At 39.8% G+C, this 21,332-nt stretch overlaps 2 protein-coding genes across 6 annotated transcripts in view; one reads left to right on the top strand and one right to left on the bottom strand.

Moving 5' to 3' along the window:
- Positions 1–1,576: 1,576 nt before the first annotated feature.
- Positions 1,577–5,325, bottom strand: rnf26 (ring finger protein 26). The gene has a single exon (XM_061046630.1). The coding sequence runs from the start codon at positions 4,743–4,745 to the stop codon at positions 3,396–3,398; it is 1,350 nt and encodes a 449-aa protein (XP_060902613.1). The 5' UTR covers positions 4,746–5,325; the 3' UTR covers positions 1,577–3,395.
- Positions 5,326–14,749: 9,424 nt separating this feature from the next.
- The window catches only part of mcamb (melanoma cell adhesion molecule b), a 34,890-nt gene continuing 28,307 nt past the window's right edge, over positions 14,750–21,332 (top strand). For 2 of the 5 annotated variants that reach the window (XM_061046629.1, XM_061046627.1), the window contains exon 1: positions 14,751–14,933. In XM_061046629.1, the coding sequence (XP_060902612.1) occupies positions 14,870–14,933 (64 nt within the window). In that variant the 5' untranslated portion in view covers positions 14,751–14,869. Of the gene's footprint in view, positions 14,934–21,332 lie in introns of all 5 variants that reach the window. The other 3 variants (XM_061046628.1, XM_061046625.1, XM_061046626.1) reach the window with 3 other exon arrangements.

The raw sequence follows: 21,332 nt of genomic DNA, 5'->3' as shown, positions 1-21,332 counted from the left end.
TCCCTGATACTGTAAGGTTCTTTGCCAAGTTTCCAAATCAGACTACCACTGCAAGAACATGCACTACGATGCACTGAGAGGTCATTGAGTGCATTCTTTTTTCTTTCTTTTTTTAGCAGATACAAAGTCTTGATCTGCGGATATTTTTAGCGAAACATTGGGAACACAAATAAATCTGAAAACCACAAAGCCCTTGTGAATGGTCATACATTGGTGGAAGTGGTCCCATTAGGCCATTAGGGGCCTCCTTCTTCTGACTCTGCAGCCCCCCAAGCAACCCCCTTTATCCTCACAGATGTAAGACATAAACATTGAACCCTGTCTCAGTGCATTCATGTAAAAAGGAATCTGTAATCTCATGTTTCAAACCCCCAGAGACACACTTCCTACTGTATACTACTAATCAAAATCTCTACATGTGAAAGCCCGGGGACACACTGAGGGCTGTGTGACTGTTCAGAACTGACCGTGACATAATTTGAACCTGATTTGGTAAAAGATAGAGTTAAGAATAAACTATGTGTGAATGGATGTAAAATGGATATCTGGTTGTGCAGTGTGATTTACTTCTTGCCAACGTGCTTTAATCACAGCAGCCTTTTTGACGTGTCAGAGGAGGCAACCTTAATTATAACTCTGTTCTGTTGAAGTGGCCATGAAAGTGTGACAACGGGGCATGAACAATACCAGGACTTAAAGTGATGCAACTAAATGGAATTCAGTGGTCATAAATTGGATTTTTTTTTTTTTTTTTTAATTTCCACAAAAAAGGGCTGTGTGTGATGTTTTTCTCTTGCCTGCAACTATTTCTGAGCTGTACCTGAAGGCATCTCTAATGCTTTAGACAAACAACAATAACATTTGCCAGGTATTTTGTGTACCAGAAAAAAGGGGCGAGATGAGAGAACTGTTGAAACTTGGTATTCAAATTCTGGGTGAAGTTGCTCTTCAATTTTTTTCGTACAGAGTAATCCAGTACATTTTAAAATATTTTTCTAGTTTCTCAATCTGAAATATTTTTTTGATTTCTTACTATGTGAGTACACTAGATATATTTAGATTATATACTGCTTAACAAAATTGTAGGACTTTAAGACAACGCCATCAGTGTATTTAACTTGTTATGGAGATTATTTTAACTGCTGATATTCTACACTCAATTGATTCAGTTGTATCACTGAATCAATCAGTAGCTTCTTTGTTACAGCCCTGAAAAAAAATCAGGGATCATTAAATGAACACCCATCATCCTATCACCTGACAACATCTCCAACCAATTGCGGTGTATTTAAGCTGCAAGATTTCTGGTCTCTTCATCGTCAGCTTTGACCTGTAGTCCAGTACAGCACTCATGTAGGCTCTAACTGGGGGGGGGGGTTAAGATATCATCCCATCACTCTTCAAATTTCTGCATGTACAACAAAACTGCTAGTAGTGACACGATCAGAGCCTAAAACAAACTATGTTCTGCTGCGGTAATAAGTTTTTCCAACAAATGCAAACGTGAGTTATCTGACTGGACTATAGAATTTGGTATTCTCCATGTGTCTTCTCTGTGAGTTTGTGACAACATCTAGACAGTTTAAGTCTTTGTTTTATTATTAACACAATACTTGCCATTTACATGGCAGCCAAAGCATTTAAAAAAAAAAAATAATAACATTCAAGTCTTCAAATCACAGTCTCACACTTTGTGGTACAACCTGCAAATAAAAACAGATGAAGGTCATGTGGGCTGTTTGCATTCAACTGCTATCATTTAGTTATGGAGAGGTCTGGTCCCTCGGAATTATTTACAGTTTTATAGATTTGACATTGAAACAACTTTCAAGACATCTGACTGATGTTGTATGGAAAAGAATGTCAGGATATAGCTCCACTCACACAAACGGCAGAAATCGAATTTCTTCAAATCAAAAAAATATATATTCACTTTTTAAAAGCAAATTAGGGCAATCAACAGATCTAACATCACACCACCAACAACCTTAATAAAATGTTCAATCTTATCACAATAATGCTCTGTAAACCTTGAACAGTGGCCAAAAACAGTCTGGCTTTAAAAGCAAGAAAAGAGAAACAAAGCTGATGCTGTTGAGGCCTTATTAGTTTATGGTCCTTTTAGAGAGCAGAAATGTGTTTTATTACAATGACAGAGGAACGATAAAACCTTCAGATTACATGTTGCGTGTGATTGCAATATGCCTGTTGAGAGACTGGAGCTCTATCTATAGAACTTTAGTCTGAAACAAAGCTGGAGTTCAACATATCTGACTGGAAAGTTATGAATCTCGTTCAGAAAACACACCAAACCTCTCTTAACTCTTCACATTTTTCTGTAAGAAGTAGCCATCTTTTATAAATGTATTATTCAAAAAAGCATTCATTGAAAAAATAAATACACACAGCATTCATACATAAAGCAGTGCAAGTTTCATTACTCGGCAACTTGGCTCACTAACAGCAACATCTTAAGACATGAGCGGTGGTAAACATTTCAGCATCAGGGAGAGCACTGACGGGTTACCATGGCTACGAGACCTGAGACTGAACATATCAATACTGGAACATTTCAACAAAAGTGACCCAAAACCGCAAGAAAAGTTTCTACAAATAAAGGCTCGCTAAAAAACTATTTGGAACTGTTATCCCACAATGCAATGCAGAAGAAATAACTGAGTGGCAACGTAACGTTTTTTTTTTTTTTACTTTTTCTGACTCATTATTTAGTTGTGGCATTTTAGAATTGTAATTCTATTTGACTGTTCATATTTTTGTTTTACTATTTCCCACAAGTTGAAACAGTTTATGTTGATTTCTTGTAAACAAACTGTAAGCAGTCTGTATAGAAAGAACAGAATTTACCTGTAGTACCTACTGTATACAGTTAGAACATACTACAGTATGGCATTGGGAAACAACGTGTGTTATCTTCTGCATTTATTTTCTGTTCACAAAAAGTTGCACAGATCTGAAGCCTCATCTTGTAAGAGCAATCTGATGATATTCTCCTGTTTTAAAGCAATAAACCTAAACAAATACAGAACCAACAATAAAAATACCCTTTTTAAACCAGTCTAGCCTGTTTATTCTGAGCCTGATTACAACATTTATTGCTTATGTAAGTAAGTGTTGAAACTACAGAGCCCGGCTACAGAGCTGTTTTTCAAGTTTTATAAACTCAGTGAAAATAAAGAAGCTTGTAGCTAAGCCAGGAAAGCATTAAGAGGGACTAAGGCGTTGATACTTTTGGTTTTATCAAGAAAAATGTACCAGACCTTCAAAACAACCAGGCAAACAAAACATAGCTCATACAGCATCGTTTCAGTGGTATAAGTTTAAAGATTGGTTGTAGCATTTAGTCAGTCACGAAAAGATCCTCCTCTGTCAGGCCTTCATAGGTAAACATCCATGGTGTTGAGGATCATGTGCCGACAGAGCGGGCAGTTCTGTTGATAGATGGGCTGCCTCAGCAGGATGTCCGTACAATCTCTGCACAAGCAGAGGTGCCTACATGGCAGCAAAACCACAGTCTTGGTACAGTCCTGGCAGATAACACACTTCTTCCTGTCCTCCTGCTCCTTCAGCAGAGTCAGCAGATTCTCAGCAGGCAGCGCTTTGCTCTCCTCGCCTGGAGGTGACTGCTTCTTCAGTGGTCTGTCGGTGCTTGAGCAGGGGAAAACATTATCCAGCAGCTCCTGATGGACTCCATCTCCTGCTCTCCCGTCTGGTGGGTCCCGCCTCTCCTCTGCGGGGTCTCCATCTCCTCGTTCTCTGTTGTTGTTGTCCCTGTGGAGCTGAGTCCTCAGAGCCAGACTGAGCCGGCTGCTGAGTCGAGATAACTGCTGCCAAAGTCCTCTCTCTAACATGCAGAGGTGATTGAGCATCCGTGGCAGGCGCTGCACGGCACTGCGTAAAACGTGCGGAGCATTTTGCAAGGCTGAAGTAAGATTTCGGAGCGTTAGTAAAAGTCTGTGCAAGGCAGGGAAAGAGTTGATGTAATCCATGATTCGCATAGCAGCCTCCCGGGTCAGCTCAGGGTTCAGGTAGATAGTGGTAGTCAGGGCAATAGTGACAGTGAGCAGGAGGCCATAGATGTTCAATATAAAGATGCTGACAAATATGTGTACAAGTGAAACCAAAAAGTCCAACACCAGCTTACAAGGTGACCACAGGAACGCCGAAGTTCCAGCCAGGCTGCTGTAAAGAAAGGTGAAGGAGGTCAGCGTGAGCTCCAGCACCTTCTGCAGCGGACTGGAGACCGTCTGCCACACGCCGACAGCCGCCAGGTAAATATTCTGGGCTGTTATGAGTGCGAAGTTGACCACCGTGTTGGCGAAGTAGACCACGAGGCTGGCGGCGATGCCACAGCCCTCGAGCAATGACAGAAGACCTCGGCACAGGTGCTCCTTGCCACGAAGCAGCACGTGCATGGACAGGTAACCCACCATCTTCAGGCTCTCCAGTAGCCCCTCCAGAGCGAGCAGCAACCTCCCCAGCATGGCGACCGCCCCGTGGGCCACGTTTGTCGTCGCCTCTGCCGTGGACATCGAGCAAAACACGACGAAGTTTCCCATCTCCAGCATGAAGTTGAGGAGGAGGGTGGGCAGGCTGGTTATGAAGGAGATGACAGCCAGTACAGTCCGCACCACACTGTGGACGATGAGGAAATTCAGGTCCAGCAGCAAACAGACGGCGTCCAGGCATTTTCCTACTGTTGAGATAAAGAAATTTACCAAACCCATGGTAATGTTTCTGAAACTGTCGATGTTAAAGGCTTCACGCTTTCAGGTGGTTTCCAGGTCCATGTCCTATTGTTTCATAGTGAGAAGAAGTAGGCAAGTTTAATATCGACTACATGTTGTCCGAGTCGTTACTTTGTCCTTTGTGTAAGGCGGACCAGTAACGTGACAATAATCCTCGTTTCGATTAAGTTTTTGAAAATAATTTTCTGACTATTGTTCGGCTGAGACTTCGAGCTATGATAGTAAACACACGCGTTACACAGGCGGATGTTTAGGTTCAAACCAGAGGCATACACTTCCGTTCATTTTCCGGGTTTCGTCTCGGCTACCCGTTCAAAACTCACCCAGTAAACATTTGACGAGTTTGTTAGTCTTCGTAGATGATATATGCCCATTAAATCAACAAGTGAAACCACCCAAGACGAGTAAAAACACTGTCCAGGCATGTTTTGCATCGTAAAGCGTCATTTTAGTCGCCATGTTTGTTTTGGTCATATCAGCTGAGCTTCCGGTGACATCACAAATACGTCAAAATAAAAGACCTGAAACAAAAAGTAAACATTTTATAAATAAAAAAAACGCAACATTGCAACATAAGTACAATTAAAAATAAATGTAATTAATATTTATAAATAATAAAATAATATTGAAACATTTACAATACTAAGTTAAAAGTTCTGATGTTTAATTTAAATGTTTAAAATAATTAAGTTTAACAGTCATGATGGTCAAAATCAAAATATTTTGTTGTCTTATAATTATTTAATTATTTAATCGTCTAACTCTGCAAATGTTATGATAAAATCCTTAATTTTTAAGTATTATTCAATTATTTATTCACAATCTCATTTTAGTTAGTTTTTACTGTTTTATATGTTGTATTTTTTATGAGTTGCTTATTTCTTGAAGAAATTTAAAGAAAATTAGGAAAATAAAACAGTCCAAACATATAAGAAAATGATGAAATTACAATTATGTATATCCTTTACTCTTTCTTTCTATCTTGCCACATTTTTTTTATTTCAACTCAATTGATCATTTACTGATTTATTGTAAATGTTTTAGTCTGAAGAGTTTTTGAAATTTAGATTTAATCATTTGCAGACTTGTTTCCAAAATAAATAGATATGAGTTATAAAGAAAACTTTTATTTGTTTCTTATAGGGCTTTCACACTTGCAGAAAACTTGTGAAAAACATTTGGTGTACAGGAGCTGTATGTGTCAACGGCACATTTTTCATTCAGACTTCATCCGGAGTTTCACCTGCCAGACCCCTATTTTTTTTTCCACAGCAAGTCTGATTGAGCTGATGTGATAACGCAGCAGGATATTATTTATAGAATTCGAGCAAATCTGAGAGGGTGGTGACATTTCTATACTGTGACTGCTGCACGGTGCATAGAGTCTAATGCATGTGACAGCTACGATCTCTACACGTAATTAAACAGCTGCATAATGTTTTCTGTTTGTCAGTATGTTGTTTTCCGCTCTTTTGTTGATAGTGTGATTCTGTTGAACTACACGTAGCATTGATATGAAGGCAAATATTGTCATTATAGCATCGTAAAGTGGACTCCGTTGCTTTTTCCTCTACTTCCGAGTTGTTTTTTTATGTCACCTCTTACCTCAGGAGACTATCCCGGTGAGTCTGAAAGGGATAGTCTCCGTCTGTGAGGTGCTTATGTCAACAGCCAGGTCAGGAGAATATCCGGAGCAGTCCTCTTGAAATTATGTTTATGTGAAAATGGCTTTAGAAACTTTTATATGTTTGTGGGTTTGTGCGTGCGTGTGAGTATGCATGTGTGTGTGTTAGAGAGAAATAGAAAATTGACCAAGATTGCTGTCAATTACGCCATTCTGACCTTTAATGCATCCCCAGATTTTTTGTATTTCCTGAGCTCATTCCATCTACATTAACACAGAGCCATACTCTCCCATTACCTCAGCCATATACGCAACAATGAAATACAGAGGCATTGAAATCCTGAACAAGATCAGGAGTATTTCCTTCCTTGCCTTGTACTTCATCCTCCCCATCTGAGCTGCTCAACACTGAACTTCTTTTTTTTTCGCTAAGGGAAACTATGTCTGATAAGATCATGGGAAATCCTGCTCTGAACCTTTGGACACTGGACAACAGCATTTGTTTAAGCATTTAATGATACAACAGGAATATGTAGGAGCATTGCAAGAAGCTATAAAAGGTATTGTGCATTACTTGGTCTCTGGCAGGGAGGGTCTAGACCTGCTCCTTTTATGGTAGCTAACCATCCCTCTGGTAGTTTAGCAGGCCAGTAGTCAGCTTCCTGTGTTTGTGTTTGTCAACCAAACCAAATCCTTTCTTCCTCTCTAAATGATACATAATACATAATTGTGTCTACTGTTTATCAATTGCTTGTGTATAGGACGCAAGATGAGTAGCTTGGATGTCTCTTTATTCTTTGCTGTCAATTTTACACTGTGACATCTAGCAAATATGAACATTTTACAAGTGGGAATGAAAGAACAAAGTTTCCTATTTACTCTTTTTTGGCACATATAATCCACAACTGGGCAGCAGCAAACTGAGAGGCCCATTCTAGCGAATACAAAGATTGGATACAAAATCAGCCAGTGTTGACAAAATGGGAAATCCATCTTGAACTAAGACCTAGAAGCTGATCCTCAAAGTTGTCAAGTCAAAGTTAACAAACATTCTCAAAAATGAATGCCCCCATGGGAAATTACACGGTGTGACCACCGCTGGAAACAAAAGACGCTTGCACAGGATGAAACAGAGACAAAAGGACAAACAAACCCCTTGACGTGTTTCCTACAAGCAGCCAAGGGGCCTTGGATGACCAACTTTGCAGCAATTGGACCTCTCACCCGCTGGGTCATTTCCACCCTTTAAAGCAATGCAACATTTGACCTGCCCTCCCATCTCTTTGTCCCTGCCACTCCCCAGAAACCACTCTTTAATGCTCTGTGTCAGTTTGAAGGGTTGTTAAATTTAAACTAGTGGAGGTTTTTCTAATGCAGACAAACAATGGGGACTCAAGGACATTTTTGGTCTCTCAAAGAAATAGTCAGTCATACAGCTACCCAGAAAAAGGAAACTTGAATTTTTAATTCATGACCTGGGGTTTTTATATTTTAATATTGATTAAGATGTTACATTTTCCTGTCCACTTATGAAGTATCATTAGTTCGGGAATAGCAGATTGCCTGACATACAGTATCTTTGTTTTTTTTACAGTATAATATAACAGCAACAGTGTCTACAATGTTAATTTGTACCGTTTTGTATAAAGAGGACTCACCTTTCAAAAACCATCACTATAGTTTGTACAGTAGAACCATAGACTGTAAATATTAATTGACGAAGCCTGAGTGACGTCAGTCCTCTGTTACGGCAGCAGCCGCAATGCTGGAAAGGCTGTTTCCACCTAACTTTCAGTCAACTTAACGACAGACTGAGAGCTGGAGCTGAGGCGGGTTTTTAACCTTCCTGACAAACTATTACATCACGCCTACCTATCAATCCTGTCAGCTAGCGCCTTACTATGGATAACACGTATCGTTCATAAAGTCAAATCGGAGTCTTAGAAGAAGAAACAACTCCCCCAGGTCACCTGTGTGAACCTGCGATCAGATGCATTTAGATTTAAGCATGTGGACATGCATTATTGGAGAGATGTCAGAGTGGGGGTGCTACACAGGGAGCGCACCAGGGCTGTTTAGGTTTCAGTGCCTTGCCCAAGGGCACCTCAGCTTCCCAACCCAAGTCCTTACAGACCTACTGCCACCCAACAGAAAAGACCAGTTTCCCCATGATCTTGAAAATCTGTCATCACCACCATGACCTTAAGTCTGATGTCATGTTCCCAGATTTCATAGTTTATTTTTTTCATAGTTTACTTCAGATCAACTCAGTCAATGATGACTTTGGCTGCCAGCCAGTCAGTAAACTGCACTCACATACATTTACAGCCAGAACACATCTACAGTACAGAATGTGTGTGTGTTTTTTAGAGAGAGGGAGTAGGCAGCAGAGCAGTGTGCTTCCCTGGGAACTCCATACAGTTGAAATCACTGGAGTGCAGACTGGTGGGGACCCGGGGCAGGACCCCGCATTCCACAGAAAACCCTCTGACACAAACCTGTGGCTTCCACTACACAGAGAGAGAGATGGAGAGAGAGACGAAAAAAGAGAACAAAGGCAGGAAAATAAGGATTGGGATAAAAAGCTCATGCAGATAGAGACATAGTGAAGATTTTCCTGATGTGATCAGAGAGATATGAGCGGGATGACTGAGACTGTAGGGGTCCCTCAGTGGGACATTCCTGCTCTTCTCAGGACCTCGTCTGTGCATCTGCAGGATGTTCATGAGTCTGGAGGCAGAAGTAGCAGCTTCCTGCATCATGACTCATTATCCTGCATCTGTCTTGAACAAAAAAGTATAGAGTGAGATCATAGACTGCCCATCACTCACATTACCCAAGTTGAAGTTTTAAATTTTTTAATTCAATCAAGTGTGTAAACCCCCAAAATATTCAGTTAACGTTCTTATTTTACGTAGAATTGCAACAGAGTCTTACAAGTGGGAATGAAAACCATATAATTTTGGATTTGAAACTGGATGTTTTTTTTTAACTGAAGCTATTAACCTTTTATCCAACCTTTTAATCAACCCTTTTTATTCTTCTTCATTTAGTCTTCATTTTATACAGAAATCTTCTCAGGCTGACACACTAAAGAAACATGCCAGTGGGTGGATTTATTATGATTAATGTCCTCTATCACATATAATCACCATGAAGAAGCGTTATTTAATTCTTGTCCCATGTAGCTATCAAAGTCTCTCTTTGTCACAATCCCTGTTGCTGTGACGTAGTTTACCAGCAATTCAAATTTCTCTCCCACTCTTCCCCCAAGCCCCCTCTCCATACCAATGGACAGTCAAAAGCCCCCCATCCTCTGGAGAAGCTCGGACAATGGCCTTCTCTCATGCCGCGTAGACTGTCCCCCAAAACAACTAGCTCTCGGGTATGGCCTCAGTAGCTCGGAAAGAATGACTTCTTTTCCTCTCTTTCCTTCCTTCAGACTTTCCTTAGCCAATGAGCTCCGCACTGTGAGCCCCGCTGAGATAAACAGAAGTCGTAGTCATCAATCACAAAGGATTGGCACATGCAGGGGTGGATGGAGGGACACTCGAAACAGTGCCCCAGGAGTGGAAATCTTTAAAGATCAAAGTTGAATGCAAACAATTTCCGTTAAGATAATGGTGTTTATATGATGAGTCAGGGCACTCAGTGAAACTTGATTATGCCTTACATGTTTTTTTTTTCAATTGCAAACTTGATTTCATGTAATTCTCCTGTCCTTAATAGTCCTTAGATAAGCATAGAGCTAACTGCTGGTTAGCATAGTTTAGCATAAGGTCTGGAAGCAGACTGAAAAAGCTATCCCTCCTCTGTCCAATAGTTAGAATAAATGAGCCTACAACAGCCTATTGTAGGCCTACAGGAACCTACTGCAAGTACATTTCCCCATACATATGAAGAAAATGCTGTTACTGCAATTCAATCCTTAAAATACTAACTGACCAGACATTTTATTGGGGATTAACTGGGTTAATTTGATAGGTGGAGGTTTCCCCCTGTGACCAGGCTTGGGACGTACTTTTATGTCATGTTTAGGACTTTGTAGTCCCTGGGAACTCTGTGGGGGAGGGGATGGTGCTTTTCCTGCTTCTGTTTTCCTTTTTCAGTCTCATTCCCAAAACCATTGCCTCCTTATATTCCCAAATGCCCTGTCCAGGATGTATCATATTAAATAAAGGGTGAAGAGGGGACATTCCTGCAATTTGTCCGCAAGGAATTTTAAGAGGGCCCGGGAAAAAAAGAGTATCTTTTTATAAAACTTGGCCAGAGACACATACTGTACAGTAGCTGAAACTTGTGCCTGCTCTGGTCACATTGCAGACATGAAGGTACAGTCATGATTTACTGACCTTGAGTGGCTGAACAATGTAATTGTTTTGAAAATGGGTATTGCTCTGCTATCGCTACAAACCATAAGGCCTATATGTAACCACAAAGGAAATGAACTCATCAACACTCTTTAACTTACATAAATCCAGTATGTATTAACGCGCCCCTCTGTAGGTAATATCAGGTAGTTTTCTGATAATCTAGACTCTTATATTAGATATTTCAGCATAACTTAATTGAAACACATACAACTTTTGTGTTGAAAGCACACTGTGTGGAGTAAAACAATTGCAATTGTGCCCTCAGTGCAAGCCGTATCCAGCATTCGGATTCAGGATGTTGTGTTGATTTTTTTTTTTTTAACCAAAGACCCAATCTACACCACATCACAGCAGGGAGAGAAAGTTGTTCTTATGTGTTATCAGCATTGGCCTCACATTTCCATCCAAACAGAGCGACAGAGCTCGTATCTCCACCGGCAGATCCCTGTAATGACTTTAGGATGGCAGGGAAAACAGACCAGAGATATCAGGTCATCAGAGGGTGTTTCGAAAGCAGACACACTTTCTTCCTGCCTGTCTGTTTTATTTCTGCTTTGAACATGTGGAAACAGGAGACCCTGAAATGAAAACAAACTACTACATCAGTAGTAAAAAAAAAAAAGAGAACAAGGTAAAAAAAAAGCCAAAAAACTACATAACAAAACCAAATAAACATAAATGCAAGCGCCAGTATTCAATATCTAACAATGTAACTCAAAATCTCCTCATCCTAATAGTATAACATGTCTCTAGACTAGGAGTAACTTATTAAAATCTAGGCCTATATGATCATTATTTTTGTAGTATCAGTTCTTCAGCCTCAACTCATTATTTTGATGTATTTCATGCAATTTTACCAACAAGTAATCCACTAATTCATTTATTTGACATTTATATAGCTCATAGATCTACTACACTACAACTGGCTTGGATATAAAAACGTTTTGGGCCTTCAACTGGGGACCAGGGTCTTTTCCAGTGAACTTTTTGTATAACTAATCTCTATTTTGATACTTTTTTTTAATCTACTCTGGGCACCTTATTTATATTCAAAACACACGTCTGCTTCATCTTTCAAAACACTTTCCAGTGTATTTGATATGATATTCAAAAAACCACACTCCAAACTTGACTCTCATGCTGCATACAGTATGATTGGATAACTGAAGTTTGGGGGATGGGTTTAGGCAATTTCACCTGTATGACAGAACACTGAATTAGAAATGTTTGTCGAATGGTTGAATATCTTCTTTACAACCCACCTCAAAATATTTCTGATTACATTTACTGAATGATTGAGCGATTCCAATACAGAAGTATTATAGTTTTTATTCCAGCCCAATTTTCATTTTTGGCACCACTAATTGTGTCACTTTTTGCGTGAACTAATTTAATGCAACATTATCAACAACGTCCGGGCAAGTCCGAGTGACCAAGTGTGTGTCAATATACCAATGTTTAAACAATATCATATCACTCCACCGAGACTTCAACTCACCTTCCAGTGTGGCTGTTTGGATCAGGTACAACTGCAACATGACATGTGAACATGAGCCAGCCTCAGTATGTTGTGATATCAAGAACACGAGACAGTAATGACTGCATTTCTGGAATACCACATGTCTTTCAAGGCTTTTTCAGGACAGGGACTGTGAATTAGCCAAGTTCTTAATTATTTAAGAAAAAGGCATCAGGGTGTTTACTATCCCATGGGATCTCTTACCTATTTCATCCCAGACTTTTCTGCCTCACACAGAGCTATTTCACATTCCCTGTGTAAGAGTTTGGCTGAGAGAAACGCGGAAAAGAAGTTCCCTTCGGCTCTCTCACGGCCTTTTTATTTAGTTGCCACGACATAAAAATAAAGAAAAAAGTTATCTAAAAATCATATGCTTAAAATAGAGCAGGAACGGCTGAGAAGACAGCAAAATAAACCCCTGTAATGTTCTGAAAACATGATGAAACCTTTACAAAATGTCCTGGTCTAACCAATATTAAATAAAGTACATAATTTGTTCTTGCCAGTGTGACGGCTTTCTTTTGGGACTCTTTTGCAGTAGTGAATTTGGTATCATCGCCTGCTCTATGCCGCTCACACACTCAGTGGTGATCCACTTGGCAGACACAGACTGCAGACGGTCTTTTCCAGAAGCAAAGGTTACAGAGATCAGTGTACATGACACGTCTCAACATTCTCTGATCTGTTTCCAGCTGAACAGATGAAAGATAGTTCACATGGGATCAAATCATACTGAGATTAAACTAATGCAGCTGTACAGACAGTTTACTCAGTGTGGAAGCAAGGTTTGTGGAAGTGTGTTGTAATGTGTTACAGTTTGTAATCACATGTTTCCTAAAGGATGATGAAAGTAAAAGTGGACTAAAGGACTTTTTTTCTTCTTATTGACTTTCTTTTTTTTTCCTAGTCTGCTTTAATTTTAATTCGTTCTGTTTTTCCTTTAATTACTTTTTACAGCCTTTAGAATTTAAGTAAAGCATTAAATAATGACTTCAGGTGCAAGTTAAGCTGAGAGCAAGGGGCTCCATATGCAGAGACTATAGTTCTTGACTCTAATAATGAATGAATGAATAAATAGATACATAAATTAAATGGTTTCTTATCATTAACAAAAGCTCCTTTCTTTATTTAATTGGCTTGTATTTTATTTGTTTATCCATTCCTTCCTTGCCAAGGCAAAGCAGTTGTGACTAAAAGAACGCGTTAGAGTCTAAAGGTCTTCTGTATAGCTTTATGACTTCATCATGCAGCAGGTACAAGTTTTGTCTTGGATTGAATTAAGTTTTCCCTTCTTCAAATCCACCATGCACCAAAACGCGAGCTAAAGTGCCCTCCTGGTTGGCAAAACACACAAAACTGCCCCCTTGGCTGGTTAAAACATGATAAACTGCCCTCTTGGGTGGCAAAAAGGCGTGTTTAAGTGCCCTCCTCATTGGCAAAACACACTAAAGTGCCCTCTTAGGTGAAGAAAACACACTAAATTCCAGAAGACTATTAGGACCAATAAATACTATGAAACATTACTGTTGCAATGACTTTCATGTTGGGCCCTTTTTTGATCTATATTGAGCCAGAACTATATCTCACAGAACCAGTTTGGATTATCTGGTGCTAATATGGTGTTAAAATGCACTAGAATACAAGAAATGGCATCTACTTAATTGGAAATGTTCTGGGGGAGGACCCCCAGACCCCCTAGGGATTTATTTCCTTCATACATCCATGTCTCTGTGTGTTCTTCACAGTCCAACATTGAATCTACACAGTTCTCATGGATGCTGATCCTAACTACAAACTAACTTGAGTAGTCTGTCTAGTTAGTCTGTTGTTTTAAGGCTATATAATGTGCCATTTGTGTAACATATAAACATGTCTAAAGTGCCCTCGAAAACACACAGAACTTAGCGCCCTCTTCAATGGCGAGAACGCGCAGTATGTGTCCTTTTTCTTCTTTTCGCCCCTGCCCTTCAGAAAGTCTGTACACGCCACTGCCACCCACTCATGTCAAATTAACATCCATGTAGCGTCTCATGCCATAGTTGTATCCAGTCATGGATTCTATTGGGAATGCTTCAATAATTTTAGCCTACTGTCTGTTGGTATATCAGGTTTCAGTCTTGGGAAACACACAGAAGCTGTAAATTGTAACTCCATGCTGTATTTCTAAGCAGACCGCCGCCCTCCTGCTGCGCTCATTAAAAGTGCCTCCTTTTTTTGCACGCTGCAAAAAATGTCCACCTTTTTTATTCATTTAATCTCGTTCTTCCAACTCGTGTCAGTTTATGCATTTCAATGAAAATGCCAAGAAGAGCGGAGGCCGAGTTATTCTAGAAAAAAGTGTTTTTGAAAATATGGTTTCATTATAGGCCACTGTGCGCTACTACAGATTCGTAAAGACTGACATTTTTTTTACAGCGTGGGACCTCCGGTCTCTGCCCCTCCTGCATCATTTGCCTCCGCGCGTTGCACCGCCGCTCCCCTCTTTCTGTCTCACACAGTTTTCCAGGAGGACCAGACTCTCTCAACTAATACTCACACGCATTTAAACACACCTCAGCACAGACAACTGCTGTACAGACCTTCAACCATGGCTGTACGGACCGCTTCCTTCCTGCTCTTCGGACTTTTTGCCACCTTTCACACCTGGGGAGGTGAGTGCACGAGGAACAAACTCATTCACCATGCAACACGAGACTTTGAAGAGTTGTTGATGAGAACTAGACAGACTATTTCTATGTCAAGGTCGTTATAGGTAGGCGCCCAGAAATCCAACAAGAGAAAGAAAGTTTGATTATTTTTGTCATCAAAGTAGGAATGTCATCATGGGTGATGGGAACAGTCCAGACTGATTTTATCTAGCATCATCATTATACCTTGCTTACGTTTTTTGACAGTTCATGACACTTGTCCTCATGAAAGTGGGATAAATGAACTTCTGTTGCCTGCATACATTCTGTACCTATACGCCTTGGTTGTGCAGCTCCTGTGTACACTGGAATGATGTGATACTGCACAGCCCTCTTTTGCTTACATTACTTTTAAGTTAAAGTCTACCAGTGGAAGTAAACCATCCAGCCACTTTAGCCCTGTGTTTTTGTAACTTGGCTGTATGTTTATGCTAAAATGATTTCTTAAATCAAGTGTCTTTTCGAAGTATACTTTTTTGAGTCAAGACATTGCAGCCATGCACAGACCAAAAGCAAAGGCTCATTGAAGAAAGATAGGCTGTACAATAATAACAATAACAAGTTCCTGTGACGTAAAAGTTTCTCCCCTCATTCTCAAATCAATCAGAACACTGGGTGTGTTGTTTTTGAGGTTGTGTTTGTGATGCATAAAAATGGAGGAATGTAAACTCTTGTTATTGCTTAGTTGTACATGTACTGAACAACCATGTCAAGCTTGTTGAAACATTTCTAATTGGATTTCCCATGACTACACTTTGCTAATTTCCATGGTAGGTATGGTTAGCTTGAGTAGTTTGCTGCATGTATTTTTAGCCGCTTACATGCACAGAGGTCCGGTTGTAGTCAGCAGCTCAGTCTGCTTTCTGTCAGCTCCTGTCTGTTCAGTGTATTACAGATAGACATGCACACACTCCCACAGTGAGTGAGATACAGCTCTCATGCCCACATTTACGGTGAGATATGTGGAAAGAAAGGAAAGATCTTTGACAGTCAATATCTTGTTTTAATCAGACTACTTTGTTTCATATCAGTTGTGGTAGTCGATAATAAAGAAAGTGGATGGCGCACGGTGAGGTGCAGATGTAGGTTTATTTATAGAAGGCAGGCGTGTGAGTGTTATAGTTGGTGTTATGTGGGTGAGAAGGGCGCGCTTTCCCAGCTACCTGCATTAGATCTGACTGGACGTTTTGTTTAGTGTTAGTTTTCGTGAACCTGACCTCTCCACGTCTTTACCGTTCATTATCTTTGTTTGTCTTCAACCACATGAATCTTTCCTGTCCCCGTATTGTGCTGGCGTCCTGTTTAAGTTTGAACATGACCATTGTTTGCGATCTCCTCCCACCCTATGAACTCTTATCACGTCCACTTCCTCTGCTTCTTCTTCTCCGGCTGTATTCACGCCGGTGCTGATGTCCTTCACCGACATTCCATATCCACCCTGTCATTCATTTGACATAGGCTATTGTAATTTAAAAAAGTGTAGCTGTTAGATCAGAGGATGTCATTCAGGTATTTAATTTGTCATGAGATCATTTCTGTTGGGCTATTTGCCCTGTCTTGGATTTCAGTCAGTTTGATAAAAACACTGATAAATCTTTCAACAATATCTCTACGCAAATTTGTATGATTGCGTCTGTGCTTTATATCTTGCTTTAGTACATGATGACACTAGGGATGAAAGACACGCATGCTGCCGGCCTGTTTGGGTGACTCTACATGGCCAAACGGTTCACTTCCTGTGGCATCTGCTAATTAAGCGGGGCCAAAGAGCAGCCGCATTAGACCTCGCTCATTTAAAGGTCGCCACCTTGTGCACTGAGCTGGAGTTTCTCGTGCTCAAAACAACTGCTGCTCTTCAGAAGAAGTGAGCTGGACACAGACAATAAACGTCATTGTTGTGTCTTGATCGCCTCATACGAAATTGAAGTTATCTGGCAGAGGATCAGCAGAGCAGGCTGGAAATGAAAGTCCCTGAATTCAGTCCTCTTCCGGCATACATCCACAACCAAGACTGGGGCTGTTTCATTACATGCATATGAGCAGCTGTGTGTGAAGCAGTTTGGAAATTGTTACTGAACAAGAATCTTGATCTGTTGGATCTTTTTTGACCAACTAATGAAATCTTTTTCAAATATGTAAAAATCTATATATTAATTATTTGAATCGTAGGAAGTAACTGTTCTCACCTTTAGCCTTATTCATTACAAGCGGATAGGCTCCAACTTTTTGCATGAATATAAAATATTTTCAGGGGGGTTCAGCAACCAAATGATGGAAAAAAATAACTTATCATAGATAAAGTTCATCATGGCAAATGGAGTCTTATCTCTGTCCTGAGATGTTCAGGCACTCTGTTGTCTATGTGTTCCCATGCAACAGACTCCCCAGTCTACCACACGGAAAAGGAGCGGTCCATCCCTGTGTTTGATCTCGGCCGTGACAGTGCAACATCAGTCCGAAGATGTCCAACATTGTTTTGGTGAAATCACGCTTGTTAGGATTAGAGAAACATAATCGAGATCCTCAGTGAAACCTGGAGAGGAAACGGTACAAAGGCCGGACAATACTAACCCTGGGCGGAAACTGGAACTAAAGTTGATCTCTATAAAGAAAGACAAAATCAAATAAATTGACAATTACTTGTTAAAATTAAACAAAAATTTTTTTTCTTAAGTATTCTGTATCAAAACAACAAACTTTGTGGATCTTGTGCCACTATATTCTTGTAAGAATAGTCACACCAGGCTCTGTTTATTTAACATGTGCAATTAATAAAGTACTATATCCTGAGAGATAAGGAGTTTTTGGGCTTGCATAAATCCTGAATACCTTGCATTACTATTGTTGACACTGATGTAGGTCTTAGTGCGAGGAAACAGAAGAAGAGGAAAAAACACCCATAACTCCTTAGTCAATGCATGTGTCAGTGCTGAGAGCACAACAAGAGCTGCATTTGTTTTCAGGTGTTTTTATGGGAACAGCTTTTTGATCTCCCAGCTGAACTGAATAATGGGCTTGGGTTTTGCACTCTACATTTCAGAAGGGTTCCTTTTACTGTTTGATCTTCCTATTGCTGAAATAACATCCATTATCACCATTACCTGGGTCAATATAGCAAAGCAGAGATGGAGTGGCTGTGTGGGGCCGTTCTGGTGGAGAAAGCTCTAAGGACTTTGTGCTGTTGTCATCGGAGGCAATTTTGTAAGCGTTCGCTGTGTAGCAGCAAATTATTGTTTGTATAATGTAGCTCAGGCATAGAAACAATCTGCAGCCAAGCCGCGTTGAATGACATCTTATTAACAACACTTTTTGTTTCTAGAGCGAGGGATCGAACAATTGTTTACTGTATAAAAGGAAGGAAGGAAGGATGTCAAAATTCTGTGTTGTTTCCTTTTTGCCTATGAGAACAAAGAAAAAAACCCTTCGCTTTGGTTGACAAAAAAATCACTTATTTGTTTTATGTTCTCTTAAAATGGACATCTGCAATGAAAGTTTAAATTCTTATTCCTCTTGTTCATTCTTTTCATAAAAATACGGATTAAAAAAGTGTCCAACTGTAATGACTGTTGTAACAATTTTCATCATAGTTTGGTTAAATAAGAACCAGTAATGCCTAGAAAGCCTGAACACGATCAGCCTCGTCTGCAGATGTGCAACGAGGCACTTCACCTGTGAGCCGTATTAAAGCGCCTGAACACACACTGGACAGCTTTAGTGTGCTCTGAAGTATAGCTCTATATTTAGCTGCAGGGTAAATCCACTCATATCAGAAAGTTTGAGCTCATTTTTAGCTAGCACAGCATCTGAAGCTCTCCTCTGACTGTTAGCCGCTGTGCTAAAAGGCCTTTGAAGTTCACTGATCAGACAGACAGCTGCCTACACCTGGTGCCCTCACAGTCCTGACAACACACTCCCCCAGAGACCCAAAACTCCAAGACAAATATAAACACACACTGATCAGTTCACTGGCACCGCTTAATGACCTGTTGTCATCAGGTGTTATTTTGGTTAAAGCACAGTTACTGTTTCACTGCTGGTGTCAGGGACAAACTGTAATACCTAAAAGGGTCTAAAGACACGTTGACTTATCCGCTTCATGTGTGAAATATGAAAGCATATTATAGTTGAGGTGTTTGTTTTGAAGCAGTATGTGAGAGGCTTGTGTCTGTTTACATAACGCCTGTAGTATTTCTTCATCATCTGCTGTTGTTTTAAATGATTTTTAAAGATGGCTGATTTTGAGGCTTAGTGATGCAACATAATGGCATGGAATGATTTCTAACCCAACACTTTTCAAAATATGAATTACAAACATTGGGAGATCCTGATTGTTAGACAGTGAAATAAGTATTTCAAGTATCATTTGTACCAGGTACAAAGGTCTGCTACTTTATATATTTTTAAATTAAAAAACTTCTCATTTAGATACAATACACCATGCTATATAAATCTAATATGTATGTATGAAATGTTATACAATGCCTTAACAATGTCCTGTTTCCGCATGGATGCTGCAGATTCATTGGCAGAGTAATTAACCTACACACAGGTGCTCAAACTTTAAAGTAAATTTGGGGCTTAGTGAAAACAGTTCATGGAACATTCACTTGGGGCTGAAAATGGTAGTAGTGGAAAAGTATTTGGCTTTTACGGCTTCTACAAGGTCTCTTAAACAACAGGAAAAAAGGGAAACGCTTATCATTAAAACTTTGTGCAAACTGGGACATAGACAAAATTCAAAGCTATTCTTGTTTAACTGACACTGGAACAGGAAAACTGTAAAAAGTCTCTATCTGAACTGCAGTGTGAGAGGTGTGGTGCTTTTCAAAGCCACAAACAGGATGTTGCGTTTTGCTTCATGGACAGGGGCGTTGTCAAGTGTTTTGAAGGTTTCAATCTAAAGAAAGCAGGACGCAGGCCTGTTCTCCGTCTGACAAATTTTATTCAGAGCACAATTCACTCTACAAACATTACAGGTGTGTGTATGTGATCCTCCCATTTGGAAATCATTTAAAAGTCATGGAGATGTGGTTTTATGAAGCTGGATAGTGAATTAAGCTGAAATGTCCCCTATCAAACTGTCAGCTGCTGCTTGAGCAAAACACTAAACCTTAAACTGTTTTAGTGGTTCATTACTGCAGTGCACTTTACTGTAGGATATAAAACACCTTGGGTCACCTGTCTGGAAATTGGGCTGGTAGCTGGAGGGGTGCCAGTTCACTTCCTGAACACTGTGGAAGTGTCCTTTGGCACTGAACCCCCAACTGCTCAAACTCTGACATTTCTCCTTTCGTACATGTTCATTGGATCCTGTTTGTGCATGTGTGTGCAACTCTAGCCATGTGTGTGTGAGGCATGTTCAACAGCAGAGTGAAATGGAGGACACTTCTTGAATGTCGTGAATGTATTTTTATCAAGAGTTGGATTTATCATATTTCCCTGTCTTCTATGATCAATAGTTTCTCTGTTATCCTCTCAGACTGTCTGCAAAATGTCTAAACACTAGAATGTGGTGATGTTTTCGTAGTAATTTGTAACTCTTATCTGTGGGTTGTCTTGTTGAAGTTAATCTTGGGTCACAGTAAAAAAAAAACAAAGCAACAAACACAAGTGTTAAATGTTGTTTCTGCCCTGAAATCAACTATGAGCCTCGAGTGTTTTTTTTTTTGGTTATGTTTAGACAAACTGAGAAAACTCTCATCAGCCAAAAATATCAACATTACTCAGGTCACTGAGGAGACTGCTGAGATTATGTAAGACATGGTGAAGACATGCAGAGAACCACAGTGTAAGGTCAAGAAAGGCAAGAATTACTTTTTAAAATTACATGAATTTATGTCTTTACTTAGTTTCTTATTAAAACTGTCGCCTACAGCGGTGCAAACTGTAGAAAACATGCTTCCAACTTGGTGTTTTTTTCCCCCACAAATATTCTGTTATTGGTATGTCTGTCTGGCTCACTTTGATAAGCTTAAGTAAAAGTTTGTGTTTCTTGATTTCTTGATTTTTTTTATAACCTCTGACACAAACCTTTTAACAAATCTGGCAACCCAAATCAGTGAGGTATTTAAGCTGCAATTATGGTGAATGAAGTTGGTTGTCTGTTTTTACCTCAGCATACCTCAGGGTACAAAACAAATAAATTCTGTTTTTTGTCTGCAAAACAAATATTTTTGCAACACTTTTGTACAATGTTTGAATTAATGACATTACAACCACCCTTCAAATACTAAATTTCCTTTCATAAATGTTTCAATTTTTTAAAGATAGATTTTCTAGTTTGGTCCTATATGATACAAAGGTTGGGATCTTTGTCATAAGAATGCCATCAAACATTAAACATTTTTTTCTCTTCTCTCCGGT

Source organism: Labrus mixtus, chromosome 9, assembly GCF_963584025.1.
Source record: "Labrus mixtus chromosome 9, fLabMix1.1, whole genome shotgun sequence".
NCBI lineage: Eukaryota > Metazoa > Chordata > Actinopteri > Labriformes > Labridae > Labrus > Labrus mixtus.
The sequence above is the reverse complement of the archived record's forward strand: the minus strand, read 5'-3'. Positions and strand labels throughout refer to the sequence as shown.

What these genes read in the sequence shown, in the direction of transcription:
- rnf26 (XM_061046630.1), bottom strand. Translation starts at nt 4,745, where the DNA reads ATGGGTTTGGTAAATTTCTTTATCTCAACAGTAGGAAAATGCCTGGAC.